Consider the following 21,119-nt stretch of genomic DNA (forward strand, 5'->3'; position numbering starts at 1 on the left):
AACTGATCTAGACCATTGTTGTGATATTTTGACAAAGAATGTAAACGCTTTTGGCCCTGGCCCTAACAATCTGCCTGAGGCTAAATTGTTAAAAAGGTAGAGAATGAGAGAATTCACATGAATGAAAGAATGAATTCCTAGTCCTGGTGAGATTACAGAGCACTGGACCTTTTGCTACAGGTGAAGATATAAGTTAGTACAAACACCTGGGGAAATCCTAACTAGCGAACCAGTCCATAGTAACTGCCAGAACAAAAGATGTGTGTATGTTCTAACAATTAGTAATGCTAAGCCTTAGCATACACCAACAGAAACTCATCGGTGCTCATGTGTCTTTAGAGTTGTATAAGGACTTTCCAAAGCTGCTCATCCATAGCCTTAAACTTCAGGTAACAAAGAGGAAGAGGGGAAGGGAGAACAGGTCCTGTGTATTATAGAAAGGAAGCAGTCAGAGTGGCTCTCCAAAGCAGGATGAAAGAACCAGATGCTATTGGGGACCCGGAAGTAATACAATCTGAAGAAGGCAATTATATTAATAGAGGAAAAAGTATTCTTCTAAAGGGCAGATAATAATCATAAGTGTTTACCACACACATGTGTTAATACATATATATGTATGTGTGTATATGGACATACAGCTTTACATACACACATACATAAACACATTTTATTACAACAGCATTTTATATACATTTTCCTAAAATTAAAACCATCTAAGAGATCTTAAAGCAGAGAAAACTGAGATTCACATACTCTTAAGACACCTATCGAAAATTCATATTGGAAACTAATAGTAGAGTTGCTATTTAGTGCCGCATCTTGGTACCTCCCAAGCAAGTCTCAGGGAAAATTAAGTTTACTCTTGTGCCAATCCCCAGGAGCTTACTGTCCCTGGTAAACAGGCTACAGACAACACTGCGACCAAAAACCAAATACAACAAAACTTTCTGTTGCGTACACAGGCCTGTGTGTTTGCATAATCACGGGTATGTTCTTGTGGGGGTGGATCTGGTGTCTTCCTCACTCTCCATCCTCCTTCCTTCCTTCGACAGGATCTTTTACTAAACCTCTAGCAGCTACAGTAGCTCTTACCAAGCCCCAGAGATCTTCCTGTCTCCACCTCCCCAGTGCTAGGATTATAGGTGCTATAACAACTGATTTAAAAAAATAAATAAATAAAAGCATAGGTGCGGAGGATAAAACTCAAGTCCCCATGCTTGCATGGCAGCCTTTCACTAAGTCACCTCCATCATCCTCCAAACAAAGCTCTTTGTAAAAAGATACATTATACATTCCCAAATATAATCTGATGGGTTTATTATATTTATTTATTTGTATACCCCCTATACAAATAAATCTGATGGTTTTTTAATCAAAGGGATACATTTAAAAAAATATTCTTCCTTAAATTCAAATTCTGGAGGTCATTATAGTAAGAAGGTACTTTGGAATTCTTTTTTATTTGAACAACAAATGACAATGTGCCTAACGCTGAGAAATATATCATTAGCAGCTCAAAGAAAACAACTGATAGAATCAATTTTAAAAATGTTTATGGCTGGTCTACAAAGTGAGTCCTGGACAGCCAAGGCTACACAGAAAAACCCTGTCTCAAAAAAAAAAAAAAAAAAAGTTTAGAGAGGACATGCAAACATGCAAATGGGCAACAAATCAAAGTCTCTAGGGAAATACAAGCCAAATCCTAGTTAGAATGGCGTTTTTTAAACAATGAAGGAATTCTGTTATACTGTTTGTGGGAAAAGTCAAGCACAGCTGCCATAAAAATCAGTGTGGTAGTTCCCCCCCTGAAAAATTAAAAAATAGTCCAGCTATCGCAAGCCTGAGAACATGACCAAAGAAAATAAAATCATCTTACCGAAGAGACACCTGTAGGTCCAAGTTATTGAGGTACTCTGCACTAAGGTAAGGTTTCAAAGGGCTAGATATAGGGCTAAGTGGTTAAGAGCACTGCCTGCGCTTCCAGAGGACCTAGGCTCAATTCCCAGCAACCATATGGCAGCTCACAACTATCTGTAATTCCTGTTTCAGGGGATCTAACAACTTCATCCAGAAAAACATGCAGTCAAATCACCAATGTACATAAAATAAAAATTAAACAACAACAACAAAAGATAAGGAATCAACCTAGGTGCCCACCAACAGATGAATAGCTAAAGAAAATGGTGTACATAAACAAAATGGCGCCAATAAAAAAGACCAAAGTCCTCCTGTCTTTTACACTAAAATAAAAGGAATTGGGTGATGTAAAATAAGCCAGGCACACGAGAATCACATATTCTCCCTCATATGTGGAAGCTGAAATAACACGGTCTAAATGTAGAAGAGTAACTATGAGAATGGGAAAGATGGGTACAGGACACTGAATTTGATCCATATATATCAGTATCAAACTAAACCCTGTAAGATGGTCTTAATGACAAAATCTGAAATAGAGTAGAAAAAAAACTTTATAAAATGATAAAGGTAAAATTTAAATTTATGTCTTTCTCACATAGCAAAATGACATAAATGGAAAATATAGAATGCTTAAAGCAGCATTATTCATAATAATCAAAATACATAAATTTTCCAAATGTCTATTAACAGAACAGGTAAGTATAGACTTAATGTCCTACTTGATATTAATTATACCTTAATATAACGATGTGATACTGTGTATCAATGAGACTTAACAAATTACAATTATATGCAACTACAGACCAAAAAAAAAAAAAAACAAAAAAAACTCACAAACATAATCTTGGGTAAAAGAAGCAAGATGTAACTGTGTTTCTAAAAAGTTCAATTATCCATGGAGGCAGGGGCAGAATGGGAGGTGAACTTCCGCTGGTCATTTCTGTGTCTTTGTGGAAGCACTGTTCATGGGTGTTTAGTTTATGACCATCATGATCAGCATGATGAGAATCTTTCTGGAATGGAGGGGGCTGTGGTTCGAACGTGGAATGTCCCCCATAAATTGCCTCGGTCCCCAGGTGGTGATAACTGTTTGGGAAGGTTGTGGAATCTAGACAATGGAATTTCTCTGGAGGAAGTGAGTCACCGGGGTTGGACCTTGATAGTTTGTGACACTGCCTCACTTCCTGAATGCAGATACAATGTGACCAGTCAGAACTTCCACTTTTGGCAAACACCTTTCCTGCCTGCTGGCCATATCTTCACCACCATAATGGACTGTATTCTTCCTCGGGAACCAGGTCGAAATAAATTTGTCTTCCTTACATTGCTTTTGTTGAGATATTTTATCAGAGGAACAAGAAAGTAACTAAGGCGGTGTGTATAATTTTAAAAGTTGACTGAGAATTTTTGGAGACCATGATCATGTACACCTCGTTTCCTAGAGGCAGAGGTAGGAGGATCAGCCCAAGTTTGACAGTGAGTTCTAAGCCAACAAGGGCTATTTAATGAGATTCTGTCTAAAAAGAACTAGGACATTGAATCAATACCTAAGCTATGTCAAGCCAATGGTTACTAAATCTATCAGCACATTGGAACTTGGTGCAAAAGTTGGCCCGGTTTGTTGGCCTTCGCTCATGCATATTCAGAACTTTAGCTCTGGGAATCAGGAATGGTCTGATGTGCATATGGTCTCACTCCTACCATCACCAGACTCCTGCCAAAATAACACAAGGCTCCTCTCTTCTTTGCCCATGATGAAACAAAACATTCTCACTGAATTTCTCCAAATTTCCTTTTCAGAAAGTCCTTAAATTCTCCGGTTAGTTCTAACAAAGAAGCAGAAGACTTTTTACTTTCGGCCTATGACTAAGTACCAGACTAAAAAGTCTATTTAATTCTCCAGATTCTATATGGAATTCAAAGACCATCCGAGGATGGCAGCACATTAATTGTGCCATCCCTGCTGTGACAAAATACCTAATAAAAGCAACGCCAGGAACAGGGGCATGTTTTAGCTCACAGTTCAAGAATACAGTCCAGCATAGCAGACAAGCGGCACCTGCAGTGACAGAGCACAGAAATGGATGCTGCAGTTCTACCATCAGTACCCTTTCTGTTCCCTCCAGGACCTGAGGCTATGAAATGGTGCTTGTCCACATTGAGTGTAGGTTTTCTTACTGCAATTAACCTACTCTAGAAACTCCATCACTGACATACTCAGAAATTTGTTTTCATGGTGATTCTAAATCCTACTGCGTTGATAAACAAGACAAACCATCACGATCCCACTCACTGCCAACTGACACACAAACATGTCAGTTTAAGCCATAATCTTCCACCCCTTGTCCACCTCTGGTAACATGAAATACATGCAATCTAATTTCAAAAAACCCTATAATCTTTACCAATGGCCATCCTGTTTAAAATTCCAAAGTTCAAGCCTCTGTGGGGACTCAAGGTAATCCCTTAATTGGGAGCCACTATTAAAAACAGAAACAAAAACATATAGCATAAAAAGGCACAGAGCTCTGGGGCACAGCAAGAAATGACTGGACCAAATCAAGACCGAAATTCACCAAGAAAAGCGCCGAAAAGCTCCACTCTGGCCTTTTGTTATCATGTTAAAATCAGTTGGGATCCGAAGACTTTGGATGACCCAGTCCCTGGGCTGAGCTGCCTGACGGCTCTTCTGAGCCAACTCTCCACATGCCCGCAGCTTTCTTCAGCAGAAATTCCATCATCCAGCAACGCCAACATACTGCGGTCTTCACTGCAACCTTGGTTTCACCGTCACAGATTCACACACTGACCTTCCAGAACTTCGCCCTGGCACACACCCCCTGGCCTTGGTGGCTCTCTGGAACTGTGGTGCAACGCTGGAGTGATCTTTTCGTGGACTGTTTAAAGACAGTCTTTGCATTATTCAAATGTTGATTTCTGTACCAGCACAGAGCTGGGTACAGACCAGACTTTGTATTGTTTTTTTTTTTTTTTTTCAGACTTTGTATTGTTATTCCTTTGGTGGCATCATATTTTGTAAACACTCCCTCCAACACCTTCTGGGTGGTTTAATAAAGAGTTGTGCGACCAATGGCAGGAGAGGATAGGCGGGACTTCTGGCAGAAATAGGAACCCTGGGAAAGAACCAGAGGTGTAAAGAGTGGCCAGCCAGACATGGAGAAAGAAACAAGTGCTGGGACTAAGAGACTGAGACGTAACCAGCCATGTGGCAGGACACAGGCCAGGCCTGTACACAGCTGATAATCTGCCCAGCCTAAGCTTATAATATTATAATTCTTTGCATAATTATGCCATCCACTGGTGGTCTCAACATTCCATTTTATTGCAGACTTCATAACTTCCTCAATCTTGCATCTTTTATGCCTATAAAACCAGTATCATGTGGACAATGCTGCCAAATTCTGCTAGCAGCTTGGAATGGAGCCTGACCTCCTGAACCATAGTTGTACTGGCCTCTGAATGCTGACTTTACGGGAATAATTTTCTAGGAAATTGTTTTTGAGCTGGAAACCCCTACAGTATCATTCCTACTTTAGGCTCCCTCCTTTCAAATGAATTTGGATTTTCAGAAGATGAAGCCTTCCAGGAGTGAGGTCCTGCTCTCCCAGCACCTTTCCTGTTGTCCTCGTGCTGAGTGCCAGGATTCTGTTTCCCAGCATTCATCTCTTCAGCAATTACAGATTGTTTTTATCATCAACACTCTCCTTGTCTGAAACCTGACACTTAATTCATACACATTTCCCTCCCAAATTTCAGTTTTCTTATCTTTGTACTCGACTGTTTGCTCTTTCTCACTGCAGACTTGGATTACACCAATGAGCCGCAACCATGACGCAGACCCAATGCTATTCCATCTTAAAACTTCCCCTGTCAAACCAACTGCTCCATTTCGTTCAGCCTCACTTCAGTTTGCAGGAAATAGGCAGGATACTGCCAGGTTCTTTTGCCAGATACTGCCTGAACGGTCCCTAACCCAGTTCCAGATAGAGCCCTTACTCACCTCTGACATCTCATGAGCCAGACTTCCTTTACCCAAGGGTCTCTTGACATTCTTGTGTTCCACCATCCCAACAGAATGTTCCATTAAGTTCTGCTTACGCACTCCACGGCTTTGGCAGCCCTCGAGTGCAAACTCTCCGTAGTCCTGCAAACCAGTTCCAAAGGCCTAAGAACCACCCCCTCCTGGATACCACAAGTATCTGTGTTCGTCGGCTCTCTTCATTACTGTGACCAAATTCCCAACCAAAGCGATGTAAGGAACAAGGGGCTTATTTTGGTTTACAGTTCATCATGATGGGGAAGTCATGCCAGGGGGAGCTTAGAGTGGCTGGTCACACTGTATACACACAGCTGAACATTGCGACCCAACTACCTAGTTCCTTCCCATTCCATAGGTACCCCCAACCCATGGAATGGTACCACTCCCATTTAGATGGCTCCTCCCACCTCACTGAGTGGTTTCCACAATGATTTTAAACCCCGTCACCTTGAGAAGATTCACCAACACAGACAGGACGGTGTGTCCGCCTCCAAAGCCTGAACACAAAACTCACACTAATTTACATCAAGTCATGAGTGTCCCCCATCGCACATCAAGTATCTCTTGTTACTCGTGCATGCTTGTCACGTGCAGCATGACATACTGAATAAGCCATGAAGGAAGGAAGGACACTGGATGAGAGTAATCCAAAAGAACTGCTTACTATTCCAAAGACCAAGGCAGAAACGGGGCTCTAGCTACCCTTTGCTGTGAATCAGACAAGCAAGGAGAAAGAAAACCTGGCTTTTAAGCTACTTTGATAGTCCCATAACAACACAGACGGCACACAGTCAGTCCTGAAAGGATGCGTTCACATATCCCAGAAGGCTTTTCTCTCTAGGTTGTTTTTATCATTGCCACTAACAAAAATGAATGTGTGCATTTATGTTTCATTCCACTAACAAAAATGAATGTGTGCATTTATGTTTCATTCTTTCAATTAGCAAATACTGTTTAAGTGAAGTATGTAACAAATTTCCCTTGAATGCTGGAAATAAGGAAATTTGCATTCTGGTGAAGAATATAAATAATAAGCAAGTTTACAACATATTGTTCATTCAATGTCAATAAATTAAGAAAATAAAGCACATAAGAATGACAGGCAAAAAAAAAAAAAAAAAAAAAAAAAAAAAGAACCGGCAAGAGGCAAAGAAAAAAACACCAGAATATTTTAAAGCAATTGGGAAAGGCCTGAGGACTTGATTTTTTTTTTTTTTTAAGCCCTATACTTAGCTTTAACCTCATGGTATATTGATTTCTGATTTTTGGAGGTGAGCAGGCAAATGATTACGACAGGGTTTCACTCTGTGTTTTCAGCTGTCCTATAACTCATTATGTAGATCAGGCTGGCCTCAGACTCATAGTGATCCACATGCCTCTGCCTCCTTCCTGCTGGGGTTAAAGGTATGCGCCCACACCCAGCTTCGGCTTTATTTTTTAAATCTTTATCTGGGCTGGCTTTAGACTATAACCCTAAACTATTTCTTTAAAACTTAAGTCAACCCAAGATTCCATAAGAAAATCAGCTTAATATTTACACCCCCACTTACAGTAAGACATAACCAGGAAAAGGTGACCAGTATAGAAGAAAACACGCTAGCACTGGATAAAGAATCTGGAACTCTCTGACTGTCCTCAACTGCAGACCCTGCCAGAAGCACGACCACCAACTATTAATCAACCTTCCCATGGCTTTCAGCTCCAGCCCTGTGCCTGTTTCCTCCTGCAGATCTCACTCCACAAGCTTCATCCCCCTTTAAAATGATTTTCTTTTAATATACTGGATAAATGTAATTTCAAGTTCACTAAAATCTCTTTAGTGAAATGTGGAATAATTTCAAATTCACTCAAATGATGACCCCTGAGATTGTAACATGCGCCCTTGACTCACTACTGTCCAACACAGATTTGGATAAAAACTTTCCTCAGATATGCAAGTGCTTTAGAATATGTTGCTCTACACTCACATTTTGCTTTATATTTAATTCTGACATGTATTTAAATTTTAACAGGATGGACTTTTATTATCAGTATCTATTTAGTTACTGCTCTGTCAGTCCTTTCCAGTGCCTTTCATTTCCTTTTGGGCTTTGTGGTGGTTTGGATGAAAATGGTTCATACAGGCTCATAAGGAGTGGCACTATTGGGAAGTGTGGCCTTGCGGGAGGAAGTGTGTCACTGGAGCGGGCTTTGAGGTTTCAGAAGCTTAAGCCAGGCCCCATGTCCTTCTCTTCTGCTGCCTGTGGATCCAGATGTAGAACTCTCAACTTGTCTCCAGCACCGCTATGTGCCACCATCACGACGATAAGGGCCTAAACCTCTGTAAGCCAGCCCCAATTAGAGGTTTCCCTTTATAAGAGTTGCTGTGAGCAGGGTGTGGTGGCCCACACCTATACTCCCAGCACTCAGGGAGGCAGAGGCAGGCGATCTCTGTGAGTCTGAGGCCAGCCTGGTCTACAAATCAAGTTCAGGACAGCCAAGGCTTACACTGAGAAACCCTGTCTCATGAAACAAAAACAAACAAAAAGTTGCCATGATCATGGTGTCTCTTCTTAACCCTAAGACAGCAATAAACCCTAACTAAGAAAGGTTTCTTACATTCATTTGGGATTAATTTCTTTCTTACTGAATAATTCACTTTAATGTTTCCTTTACTGTGGTTATGCTGTTAAGAAATTCAATTCATCTCTCAGGGGAAAAAAAAGTGTGCTGCTTTATTTTCTTGTCTTTTTTTTTTTTCCTCCATTCAAATGGCAAAAGCTGGGAGCTTCTTTCTTTCATCTCTTACCTTCAAACATTGCTCCTGTCCACTTTCCTTTCAAGAACACACAATGCCCACTCTGACGATATATGATCTTTAATCCAAAGTAGTATTTTACAAGACAGTAAACAGTCTTCACGTATGGCACACTAGGTCAGAAACATGAGTGGATCCTGCCAATTCTAGCAAAAAGAGTCAAGCAGGAGCCATGTGTGCACATCTGAACAGACACTTTAAATGGAAGCTACAAGTCTTTCTGTTCCCTTACAATTGTGCTGGTAAAAATACTTCTTCCATAGTCCCTCTAGCCCAAAGCCAATTAACCAACTACAGGTCATTTTCATAAAAATGTTTAGGGGTTAGCAGGATATTGAGTCTTGCACACAGGCCTAATGATCTGAATCCAAAACTCTCCATATTTCACAAGGTGACAAGGTAGAACTGACTCTCAAGAGTTGTCCTCTGACCTCCAGACTCTCACCATGGCACATAGGCACTTGTACACACACACACACACACACACACACACACACACCACACACACACAGAAAATAATAATAAATAACAATCATGTTTTTAACATTTGTTAGGCAAACTGAACGATCTTATTGATCACTGGTGTACATTCAGGAATGGAGAGATACCTCAGCGGAAGAGCATGTACTGCTCTTGCAGAGGACCTGGATTCAGGTCCCAGCACTCACGTTGTATGGTTCAGATGCCTGTAACTCCAGGTCCAGGGAATCTGACATCCTTTTCTAGCCTCTGTGGACAGTGCATTCCTATGCCACAAACCCCCACATAAAAACATAACCATACATATAATTAAAATATTTTTAAAATATCACTTTTAAAAGGAAAACCTAAGGTTATCTTTCCATTCACTATCCCCACATGCCCTACAAATAACCTGTTCTGCAGAGGTTCCAATAATAAAGATATTGGACTTCCACTGTGTCGTGACTTATGCATTCTTTCCACCTTTCATCTCTCTGCGGTTCAGTCTGGATATTTTCTTTTGAGCTTCACCACTCACTGCACTGATCTTTTCAGTAGAATATAATCTGTTAAGACATCTATAAAGTTCTATTTTGATGACTGCACTTTTCAGTTCTACAAATTTCTTTGCTTATTTGTATAGATTCCAAGTCTACCAATAAAAAAACTCCAACTTGACCCTATCAGGAAGTTAAAGTTCATGACTGGTAACTTTAAAAATCTGGATCACTTTCAAGCTTTTTCCTATCACAGACCTCTCCTCAAATGCTAAATGTCATATGTGAACATCTATGGAGAGCCACTTGATTGTCTTTTCCTTTAGAGGAGGGAGGAAGCAGTCCATCTTAGTCTGGGATTAAGCTGATCATTGTAAGGGAAGTTTGGGTTTCTTTGTATGTTATGAAAATATGCTCTTGTTTTAATCCCAAGTGTGGGGTTTTAGTTGGGCTATAGTCTGTCCTCACCTATTAAGTGTCATGTGAGGGATGTGATCTTCGCCAGCTGGTAAAGGCCTTCACATGCTGCATAAAACCCTGAGAGTATAAATATGAGGCTGAGAAAGAGACCCTGTGGTCACGTTCTGGAGTGGAGCTCAGTGTGGAGTTCAGTGTTGGTGTGTGGCGTGGAGCAGGCTGGAGAGACCAGAGACAGACGGTATGGGGGTTCGTAGCAGACAGATAAAGAGAAATGCTTCTGGGTGCAGCGGCGTGGAGGAGCCTGCTGGCTGCGTCTGCAGTTGACAGAGGCGGGTATAGAGCCCCCAAAGAACCCGTGACCCTAAATAGCTGGGAGAAGTAAATGGGTCTGGGCCCCTCTCCCCACTAACCTTTCCTCTCTTCTACTTAAGGCTGGTGTGTTGATAGAACGGAGGTGAGGCCTAAACACCCCAAATAAAGTAAAGTTTTAAACAAGAGCACCAACTGGTGGCTTTCCACTACAGATCATAAACAGAATTTTTAATCTTCCAAGTGTTCAACCATAAACTCGTTTACCAAGGACTGGCTCTGAAAAACATTCTATTTTCTCCTCAGAATTCAAACTGCCTAGTCCGTTTTCTCTTCTGGCTACTGCTCTCTACTTGGCTTTTCACATTTATCATCCTCACAAATCGGCAAACCACTCAAAATGTCAGGCTCACTCCAGTGGATTTTTCTTCTCAGGAGGTTTCCTTGAACTAGTTTTGGCTGCCTTCAAACAGATGGTTGTGGGTTCCTTAGGGTTTTCCCTCCAGTCTTTCTTCGCTAGAAAGTTCACATCAGACACGTTATAGCCAGGGTAGATGTCCAGAACACTAGGAAAACTGTAAATGCAGTAACAGAACAGTAAAGTCGACAAGGGCGTCATCACATGGCAGCTGTGCCTACCTTCCAGGTAAAGCAGGTGGTCTGCAGTACCAGCCCTGCTGGGCAACCGTGGGCACCTGGGGAAGTGGGTCGGGGACAGAAATCCCACTGGCACATAGTATGGCACCTGGAAGCTAACCTGCTTCTGACCCATGTGCCTCCCTGCCGCAGTCTCCAGAGCGTCACCAGGTGCGGCAACTTTGTTCCACATGACGGCACATTGGCTGCTTCAAACCCAGTCCCACCCAGCCCCACGGCGTGAACAACATCACATTTCCGCCCTAAGGTCACACAGCACGCTTCTGGAGTTCTCCTAAATATAAAGCTTACTGTCAGAATGAATCACGGCTGGCTATATATTTTTCCAAGCTGTAATACCAAAACCTGAACCCGACGTTACAAAATCTGAATTAAAGTATAATAAAAACAAAGCTGCTTCTACAACCGCCAACGAATGTTGTCTCTGCCTATCTATTTTCCACCTGGCAACAATTTTACCATTTAAGCATCCACAACATGCAGTTCTTAAGCTTGCAGTCACCTAAAACCCCAAACTACCATCAGTTGTTCTATTCTTTACTCGCCACCTGTGTTTGGGGCTGGATTTTAACCTACAAGCTACACTGGACACACGCCCCTATTGAATTTCACTTTTCTGGCTTTTATATATAGCAATCCAAACATCCGGTTCAGTTCAGATTCTGATCCTATGGTTTGTATACTAGTTTTCTCATCTAGCTTTTTAGCACCCTAAACAGCAACCTGTACTGATCTGAGTCCACGTTAAAATCATTTATAAAAAACTCAACAGTATGGGCTGCTAAGATGGTTCAGTGGTTCATAGCCCCTACTGCTCTTCCAGAGGACCTGAGTTTAATTCCCAGCACCCATGTCAAGCAGGTCGCAACTGCCTGTAACTCCAGCTCCAGAGTGCATCCGACACCTTTAGCCTCACATACACACAGCAGACACAGACACACAGAGACACATAATTAAAAATAAATCTTCAAGACAATTCAAGGGTAGACAGAGCATCCCTTTCTGATGATGCCTAACTTCTTTGAGAACAGTCATTCAGCAGCCATCAACCATACAGAGTACACTTCATCTTAATCACAAAGCCAGTTTCCTAGCTGAAATCAATGGCAGTGTGCAGGCAGCATAGCTGTGAGGTCATCTGGCAGTTCACAGAGCCCTGAAACAGGCTACATAAACCAGGCTGGTGTAAAGCTGAGACAAGATGGACTCGTCACATCATAGTAACGTAAGACATCAACTATGAAACAAGAACCATTTAAGCAAGTTCTGTAACATTCTCACTTCATTTAAATTAGTTAAGTCAGCTGTTTGTAGCAGGGCCTGTAGCCATATTAATAGCACTAGAAATATTATTTGTGCTTGAAACTGTATATAATTAAACACACCAAACACAGAACATGTACTGGAAGCAGTATTGCATTAATTGGGTTGCATGATCTTAAATCAGTTCTGGAATCCGACACAGCACCACCTCAAACATAGGAAAGCGGGAAAACCAAAACAATGTATACTAATAGAATTGTACAAGTAAAGTAAGAATTTAGAAAAAAAGAATTGAGGGTCTATGTAAAATTTTAATTTCATTATTTTTGGTTATGACAACTATATTTAATTGGTTTGTAGCTAATTTATAATTTAGGGAAAAAAGAAACAGTACCGAATGAATGAAAACACACTCTCACTGGCTTTTAGTAATACATAAAATGACAAAAAAAAGAAGAAACCCAAGGAGCAAAATATCTTAATAACTAAGCACATTAAATTTAAAGCAAGAGGTGCAATCTTTGTTAGTGTTTTTAATTACATAAAAAGCTGATTTTAAAAATCTAAGAATAGATTCACTGCAAGAAAGAATACTTCAAAAATAAAGCCACCACCAAAAGAAAGTGACGATTCATCAGAGGTGAGCAGTGACAAACGTCTCCCCTTAATCAAGCAGCCTGCTCCCTTGAAAGGGCGAAGAAAGTTTCTATTATTAGCGGAGATAAAAACTGCCTGAAATTCCTTCCTTACTAGCACCATGCTAAAAATAAGATGGTTACCACACATCAGAACAAACATCACTTTGCATATTTACCTCAAGCACAAACCTGATTCGCAAACTTTCTCTTATATTTGGATCTAAATATGCTAAGATTTGCTCTCGTTGTTACAAAACATTCAACTCTGGGACCCACTTACCAGTTATCTTAAAGGATTTAAGACTGGATCCTTATGCTAGATCAAATTAAATTACCTACTTGACTTCAAAAAATTAACTAATTCTCCTGAAAAGTATTTTCGCTCTCACTACGGAAAACACGGGAATCTCCGGATAACTGAGGTGGTATTGCTGTTACAGAGCACTGCCAAAGCTGGCGTGAAACACTTTGGCCTGTTCTCAGAGAAACAGTGACGGCAACATGGATGAGGGAAAGCAGGGCTGAGTCAGCACGAGAACATGACAGAGCCCATGGATGGGGGGTTAGATCGTGTCCAGGGAGTCTGGAGTACAAGGTGCTCATGGGATGTACACAGTACGCCTGCATACTTGCCCTGGGAGCAGTGAATGGCAGAAGGTGAGAACTGCGCCGTGTCTACACGGTTAGAAATTTCTGAACACACTGATTCACAAATTCCTCTCATCCAGTAAAGTTCTGTTCTCGGAACTGGGCCACAGGTAACACGCACAGTGTGGTTAACAGCGCATGTAAGAGGACCTTTGAGCGACGTGTTTTCATGTAATGAGTTTGGCATCTGCCACACGACAGCAGTCTAATGGCAGTTCCACGCCAGGTCATCCTGCACACTGAAAAGAGTATGCCGGTACCGAGTCCCTGCGGACATGTTCAGAATGTGCCTGTCTACCACTTGCGGGAGAAAATTACTCTGGACAATAATAATAACAATAAATTCAAGTGTCCATAATATGGTAATTAGAATATGGTTTTAAAAAACTCAAGATTGACTTTTATCACTGAATAATTACAAATGTATTTCCCTTTTCTGTTTTATTTATCTATTTATTTATTTTTGCTTTGTCTTCTGTTTTACTTTCGAGACAGGCACTCACTGTGTAGCCAAAGCTGCACTGGTACTCATGGTCCTCCCGTCTTCGCCTCGAGGGCTGGGAGAGGGGTCTATGCGCCACCATCATCCACCACGCGTCTGACACATCCACATTTCCACTCTTCTCAAGCACTTCGAATTTCTATTAAACCAAGGTCAGCAACTAAATACTAGTATTTTCGAATCTATTTATTTTCTTAATCAGCCTAAGAGCCAGTTTATCAAGATCCTCATAAGCTGTGTATGTTCTCATTTAGGACAGACAGACAGACAAACAAGGGCAGAGATCAAACTGTTTGGGGCCTCAGACTAGCAGAAATAAATAATAAATAAACCTCAAGAAAAACATAGGTATAACTTGCAATCTTCGAATTGGCCATTTAGAATCTCTTATTACATTTTGAAATTTTTCATCTCAAAAAATAAATGGGGACCTAGTGAAATATTTAATTTCTTAAATGCTAGGTCTCATTGAGAACTACTTGAAAAGCAGAAAGCCTAATGTTCTTGGTGACACTGGTGACTAGAAAGAAAATGATGTATCTACAGAGCACCTACTTCTGCACAGACAGAATGGTTCTCTCGTAAGCCACACCTAGCGGGCTCCTCCTTAACAACAAGGACCGCTTTCAACCAGTCTTTGCAAATTATATACAAAAGGTCTACTCTAGTTCCACCACCTTTCGATAACTTAGAGAAGAATAAATCAGGCCTAACTACAAGAGTTCCAAGCAGCAGTCCCATCCTACGGAAATGGGTATGGCTTTAAACCATCAATTTAGAGGAAATCTTTATGAGATTAAAAACATACTACTTTTTCTTTCAACTTTGCCAGCCCATATAATCTGTTCCCAGGTCAATGTCTACAAACAGCAATCCTGCAGCCCAATGAAGCAGAAAATTCAATTTCATTCACTTTAAATAAATCTTTAAGTACTTATTAGCAAATATGATTTTATGTGCTTTCTTAAAGTAATTTGAAGCTGTGCTATTATATGAAAGCTACACTATTTATATTTTTGCTTATTAAGCTTAACTTAGATCAATAAATTTATATATCAACAATTGAAATTAAATTTAGATAGCATAACAGTTAAGAGAGAAAGTACATAAAATGTTCCTCACTCCTCTATTCCACATCTTTATTGCCACATAAAATTAAACAATTCACTATTAAAGTTTTATAGGAGAAATTAATTTTATAAAATCTAAATCTATAACAATTAAAAATGTATGCGCTTTCAACAAAACATGCCGAGACAAGTGGACAACCACATGGAAAAGATCAGCCTTTGACTTTATCTCAGATCATACTTAGGAATGAACTGAAAATGGATCACAGTGAAATGTAAAAGCCAGAAAAATCAAATATTCATAAGAAAATACAGAAGGCCAAATCTTTCAGATCTCCTACACAAAGATTTTTCAAACTATGATATCGAGTATTTGATCCTTTTCCCTGGAACTCACTATGTAGACCAGGCTATCCTCCAACTCAGAGATATGATTCATTTTTTTTAAATGACATTTTGAGCTCAAAACTACAAAACTTTTATATTTCAAAGACACAACTAAGAAAATGAAAAAAAAATAAATAAAGAGTGAGAGAGATTGAGACTGAAGACGTAGCTCAGTTGGTAGAGTGCTTGCCTAGCAGCCTGAGAACCTCATAAATGAGGCATGGTGGTACACGCCTTTAATCCTGCAACTGGAAAACAGACACAGGAGATCAGAAACTCTAAGCCAGGCTTGGCAACTTACTGAGTTTGATGACAGTCTGGGATACACACGGTCCTATCAAAGGAAAGAAAGGGAGGGAGGGAGAGAGAGAGAAGGAGGGAAGAAGGAGGAAGAGAGGGAAGGAGGGAAGAAGAAGTCCAACAAAGCATGGAAAACTTAATTTGCAAATACAGACTCAGCAAGAGACTTTTAGCAAAAATTTACTTCAAAAAAACCCCTGTTAATTCAGCCTAAAATCTGATGAGCAACTTGTCTTAGCCTGTCTTTACTGGCACATGGCATATGTGAGAGCAGGGAATTGATTAAGTAGGGCTGTTTATTTTGGCCAGTGGCGACAGAGGTTGGAAAGTCTAGAGTGTGGTGCCAGCATTTCCTCAGCTTCTGGGAACAACTTCATGGTGCTTGAGCTCATAGCAGAAAAGCAGGACAAGCAAGTGCATGGGAAAGCCACGAACCACAAAGGGCAAAGTTGGCTTATGACAACACCCTAGCCTACCATTACTTACGCACTAAAGGAAGGCACTGATTCCTCTCAAAGACCAAATTACTTCATAAAGGTCCCGCCACCTTTCAATGCGGTGTGGGGGTCAAATTCCAATGTAAGTTGTTACACAAGACAAACCTTATTCAAGCCATGTATAGCACACCCCAACCAAAACACAAGCAAATAGCATTTAATCCCAGTACTCAGGAGACAGAAGCAGCCAGCTCTCTAGGCGGTCTAGGAGTCTGAAGACAGCCTGGTCTACATAGCAAGTTCCAGGACAGTCATATCTACATAGTGAGGCATTGTCTCAGGGGAAAAAAAAACCACAAACAAACACTAAAGCAAGAACAAATAATGTGTGTATTTCATTTAAGAAAATATGTAAGTCGGGTATAACTGTGCACATCTGTAATCCCAAAACTCGAGGAGGCAGAGGCTGCCAGATCTCTTTGAGTTTAGGGCCAGCCTGGTCTACAAAGCAAGTCCAAGACAGCCAAAGATACACAGAGAAACCCTGTCTCAGAAAAAAATAAAAATAAAAAAATAAAGTATATGATAGGAATAAATGAAAACATGGTCAATACCATTGTTGTTAGTAAAATGCAAAGTTAAAAACCTCAATGGGACGTTTCACACCCAATGGAGTAACTGTAACAAGTCAAACAATAACAGCTGTTGATAAAGAAATAGAGAGCAATATTGGTGATATGTAACATAGCCATTTTGGAAAACAGTTTGTTGGTTTCTCAAATAGTTAACAATAAAACTGTGATAGGAACCAGTAATTCTGCTCCTAAGTACCTTGTCCTTGGATATATGTCCCCATTGTTAAGGTCTGGACATTAATTGTCCCCCACATGGCTTAGTGTGCTGAAGAATCAGCCTCTAGTTAGTGGTATGACTGAAGAGGAATGGCCCACGAGGACTCCACCGTCAACAGCAGACTCATCTGCGCTGTGCTCATAACACGATGGCAGAAAGGAGGAGGTGAGCCAGTCTTTCATGAGGTCAGCGTCTTTGCGTCATATCCTTCCTGCCAGTGTTCCGCCTCACTACAACACAGGACGGACAAACGGACCAAGCAACCATGGACTGGAACTACACCTTTCTCCCCTTTAAGTTGTTTTTCCAAGTCTTTTCTCAGGAAAACAGCACACGTTCACACGCAGATTGGCAGGTGACTATTCATGGAGTCACCACTTGTAACAGCCTACAACTCAAGACAACGTACAGCAGCTAACCCGTATGGGGGCGGCGGGGTGCCGTGTACATACAACGGAAGCTCGCTCGACAATAAAAAGGAACAAATCAGTGAATGTTTTGCTAGGTATGAACCTCAAAACTTTGTTCAAAAGCTGGACTTAAGAGACTCCTCCATAATCCCAATTCTTGTTCCAGAAAAGACATTTTTTTAATATACCAATTAGGCATAGATAACAGTATCACGAGGGAATGAGTGGGAATGGGAATGGGTAAAATAGTTGTTCTACAGCTAAGCTAAAATGAAGGTTGTGGTGCTTGGTAAAATTACTAAACGACCTGTACGCTTACAATCGGTGACTTTTATAATACGGAAAACATACGCCAGTAATGATGTTTTTAAAAATACATATGCCTTGGATGGAGGAGAAGCTCAAGAAGGCCCAGTCTTAGCTGAGAAGCAACCGGCAGTTCAGAGCCGAGGTGGGCCTGGGGGGCTGGGGAGCTAGTTTTCTTCAGAGATGTGACCCCTGGCAGGCTGCCCATGTTCCAGTGGTCAGCCTCATGCCCATGCACGCACCTGCAGCACTGACTGAACTCACTGGATTAAAAACAAGACTATATGAAATTAGAATGGACAAGTGGGCGGGGGCATAAAGGACTTGGAGGAAGAGAGAGTGGGATGAATTTGGTTAAAGCTCATGTGTGAAACTGTCAAATAATAAATAAAAATGTATTTTTAAGGTGCACATGCTTTGTTTCACCAGTCCCTTGATTTAATTAGACAACTGTAGTTGTACTGATTATAAAGCCACATGCCCTAGTTTAGTTTGTCATAAAAACACCCTGACTAAAAACAATTCAGTGAAGAAAGGATTTATCTTCATTCAAAATCCCAGGCTCCAGTCCATTTCAGGAAAGTCAAGGCAGAAACTTGAAGCAGTCACATCCTCAGTCAAGAGGGGGCAGAGAGAGGGAGAAAGGGAGGGAGAGAGAGAGAGAGAGAGAGAATGAGAGAGAGAGAGAAAGAGGGAGGAGAGAAGGGGAGAGAGAGAGAGAGAGCGCATGCATGCATGCTTGCTCATGCTCAATGCTTTCTCTATACTTACACAACCCAGTATCTCAGGGAATGATGCTACCCAGAAGGAGTGGGTCTTTCTACTTCAATTAGTGCAATCAAGATAATTCCTCAGAGATAGCCCCACAAGCTAACTTGATATAAGTAAGCCTTCATTAAGATCCCTTTCCTAGGTGATTCTTCCTTTGTACATTTGACAGTTAGAAGTAACTATCACAGCAGAGTTTGATAAAGAAGGATTTCCCCCATAAATCAAGGGCTCCGTCTGTTATATTTATATTTTAGGAAGCTGGTACTCAGAAGCAGACAGAGAACATAGAGTTAAATTATCCTCTGATGGTGAGCCGAGGGATCAGATTACATAAAAAAAAAAAAAAAATCAAGAGCAAACAAAAGCACTTAACAGAATATGAAAGCATACAGGGCTAAGTTACATAACTTACCCTAAATGGCAAAGCAGCTGTTTGCTTGACCATGTAAGCACAACAAACAGCTCTCACCAAAGATGCTGTCAACATCATCCATCTTCTACTCACTGGACCATCCCCTGGCCATCTTCTTCTTACAAGATCCTAACTTATTTTAAGCTCTACTTCACAAGACTTCAAAGACTTTTACAAACATTTTAGGTCTTTACAGAAACTACCCATTCGGCGACCTTATCATAATCTACCAACCTTACAAAACGCCCTTCCTTCCGTCCCCTATTCTCTTTTCTCGATAGCAGGGAGCATATACATTACACCTGTATTCCGTGTTTCCTCGCTAGAAAGGAAGCCCAGGAAAGCTCAGGTTTTGTTCTTTCCTAGAACTCTATTGCCTGGAACAGTGCCTCGCGTGAGGTAACAGCTCAGTAAGCGTTTTCTCATTGTACAAATGGGTATTAAATATACCAAGAGAAGAGGAATTAAAATTTGAAGTAATGAGTCTCCTCCTTCTACTTAAAAGTCTTCACTTAAGGTTAAAACTTACAAAATAAGCCTCAGCATAAAATTTCCAGACTGCTTACCCAACATTTATTCAACAACAACAAAGGCTAATGTTTCACTTTTAATTCTCAACTTGCTACCAAGTATTTTTTTTTTCCCAAGAGCTGTAGTTCTGTTAAGAGCGCCGGTAATCAAGCCCCATGTGATTCTTATTAACCAAAAGGCAAAGGGAAGTTTAATACTTAACTAGTAAGTGCAGTGTGAAATTTCAAAAATAGCCTGATTCTTACAAAAAACCCCAAAGCAACCCCTTCCGCCAACAAACAAACCTCGTGAACATATGCCTAAGCAATGCTGACCTCTTCGTCCCCAAATTCCATCGTCAAGGAAAGGGTCCCCATCCCACACCTGACCCTGAGCCCAGAAACCTTCCTTGAACCATTTTACACACACCACTCAACCTGCAGAGCTGGGGGGGGTTCCCCCAAAGGGCTGCCCAACCGGCTGCGTTCCTGCTTCTCACACACCCAGCAGAGGGACTCGCCAACTCCTGGCTCTAGGCAAGCCCCTAGCCAACTCCACCATCAAAGGCCTGGGACAGGGAAGAATAAATAACCTGGGAAAGGCAAGGGGCCTCTCGGCAAGGCCAAAATCGGAGGACATCTTAGACTTCACCCTGGATCTGCCAATCCTCTGTGACCTTGGGCGTGTCACTGAAGCCTGGGGGCTAGCGTTCCTCTCACCTTTAAGGTGAGGACCGCACCCTGCCCTCGCCACAGACGGGTTAACTGAGATGCCGCTCCACGCAGGGCACCTGGCGCCCGTGGGAGACCCACTCCCCATCCGGGGCGCCCTGACTCCCCACCACCACCACCATCCTCCCCACGCTTCAGGGCCCTTCGGACTGGGCCAGTCGCCCAGTGCTGCAGACAAGCGAGCTGAGGGGTAGAGAAAAGACCAGGCCCTCGCGGGGACCCCAGCCCACCCCGCGTGGGTCCCCCCGTACCCCAGTCCCGGGACCCACGCCCCGCCTGCTCCACGAGGGTGCCGGGGCCCCGGCTCGCCCGCGGGCGCTCCACCTGCCAGCGCCCCCACGCCCGCCCGCGCCCGCGCCGCTGCACTCACTCTTCACTTTGCCGAAGGTGCCGACGCCCAGGGTGTCCCCCAGCACGTAGTGTCCGATCTTCACCCGCCCGTCGTGCTTCTGCTTCTCAGCCATGTTCGGCGCGCAGCCTCCCTCGGCCGCGGGCTCCCAGCGCCGCCGCAGCCGCCGCCGCCGCCGCCGCCGCCGCCTACCCACAGTGCAGCGGGCCCGGGGGGCGGGACGGGGACGCCGGGGGCGCGGGGCGCGGTGGAGGTAGCGGAGCCCGGAGCGTGCGGACGCGGGCCTGGGGCGCGGGGCCCAGACGCCCCGAGGGAAGCCCACGGGCGCAGCGGACGCGGAGAGGAGAAGCTGAAGAGGAGCGAGCGGGGGCGGCGAGGGGCTGTAAGCGGGGAGGCGTGCTCCAGGGCTAGGCG

General features: G+C 42.4%; 1 protein-coding gene across 2 annotated transcripts in view; it reads right to left on the minus strand.

The window, feature by feature from the left end:
• The window catches only part of Prkaa2 (protein kinase AMP-activated catalytic subunit alpha 2), a 61,180-nt gene extending 40,275 nt beyond the window's left edge, over positions 1 to 20,905 (minus strand). Inside the window, exon 1 of one of the 2 annotated variants that reach the window (XM_021650111.2) lies at positions 20,727 to 20,905. In XM_021650111.2, the coding sequence (XP_021505786.1) occupies positions 20,727 to 20,820 (94 nt within the window). In that variant the 5' untranslated portion in view covers positions 20,821 to 20,905. The remainder of the gene's footprint in view (positions 1 to 20,726) is intronic. The other variant, XM_060366065.1, reaches the window with a different exon arrangement.
• Between the last annotated feature and the right edge of the window lie 214 nt (positions 20,906 to 21,119).

Source organism: Meriones unguiculatus, chromosome 12, assembly GCF_030254825.1.
Source record: "Meriones unguiculatus strain TT.TT164.6M chromosome 12, Bangor_MerUng_6.1, whole genome shotgun sequence".
Lineage (NCBI taxonomy): Eukaryota > Metazoa > Chordata > Mammalia > Rodentia > Muridae > Meriones > Meriones unguiculatus.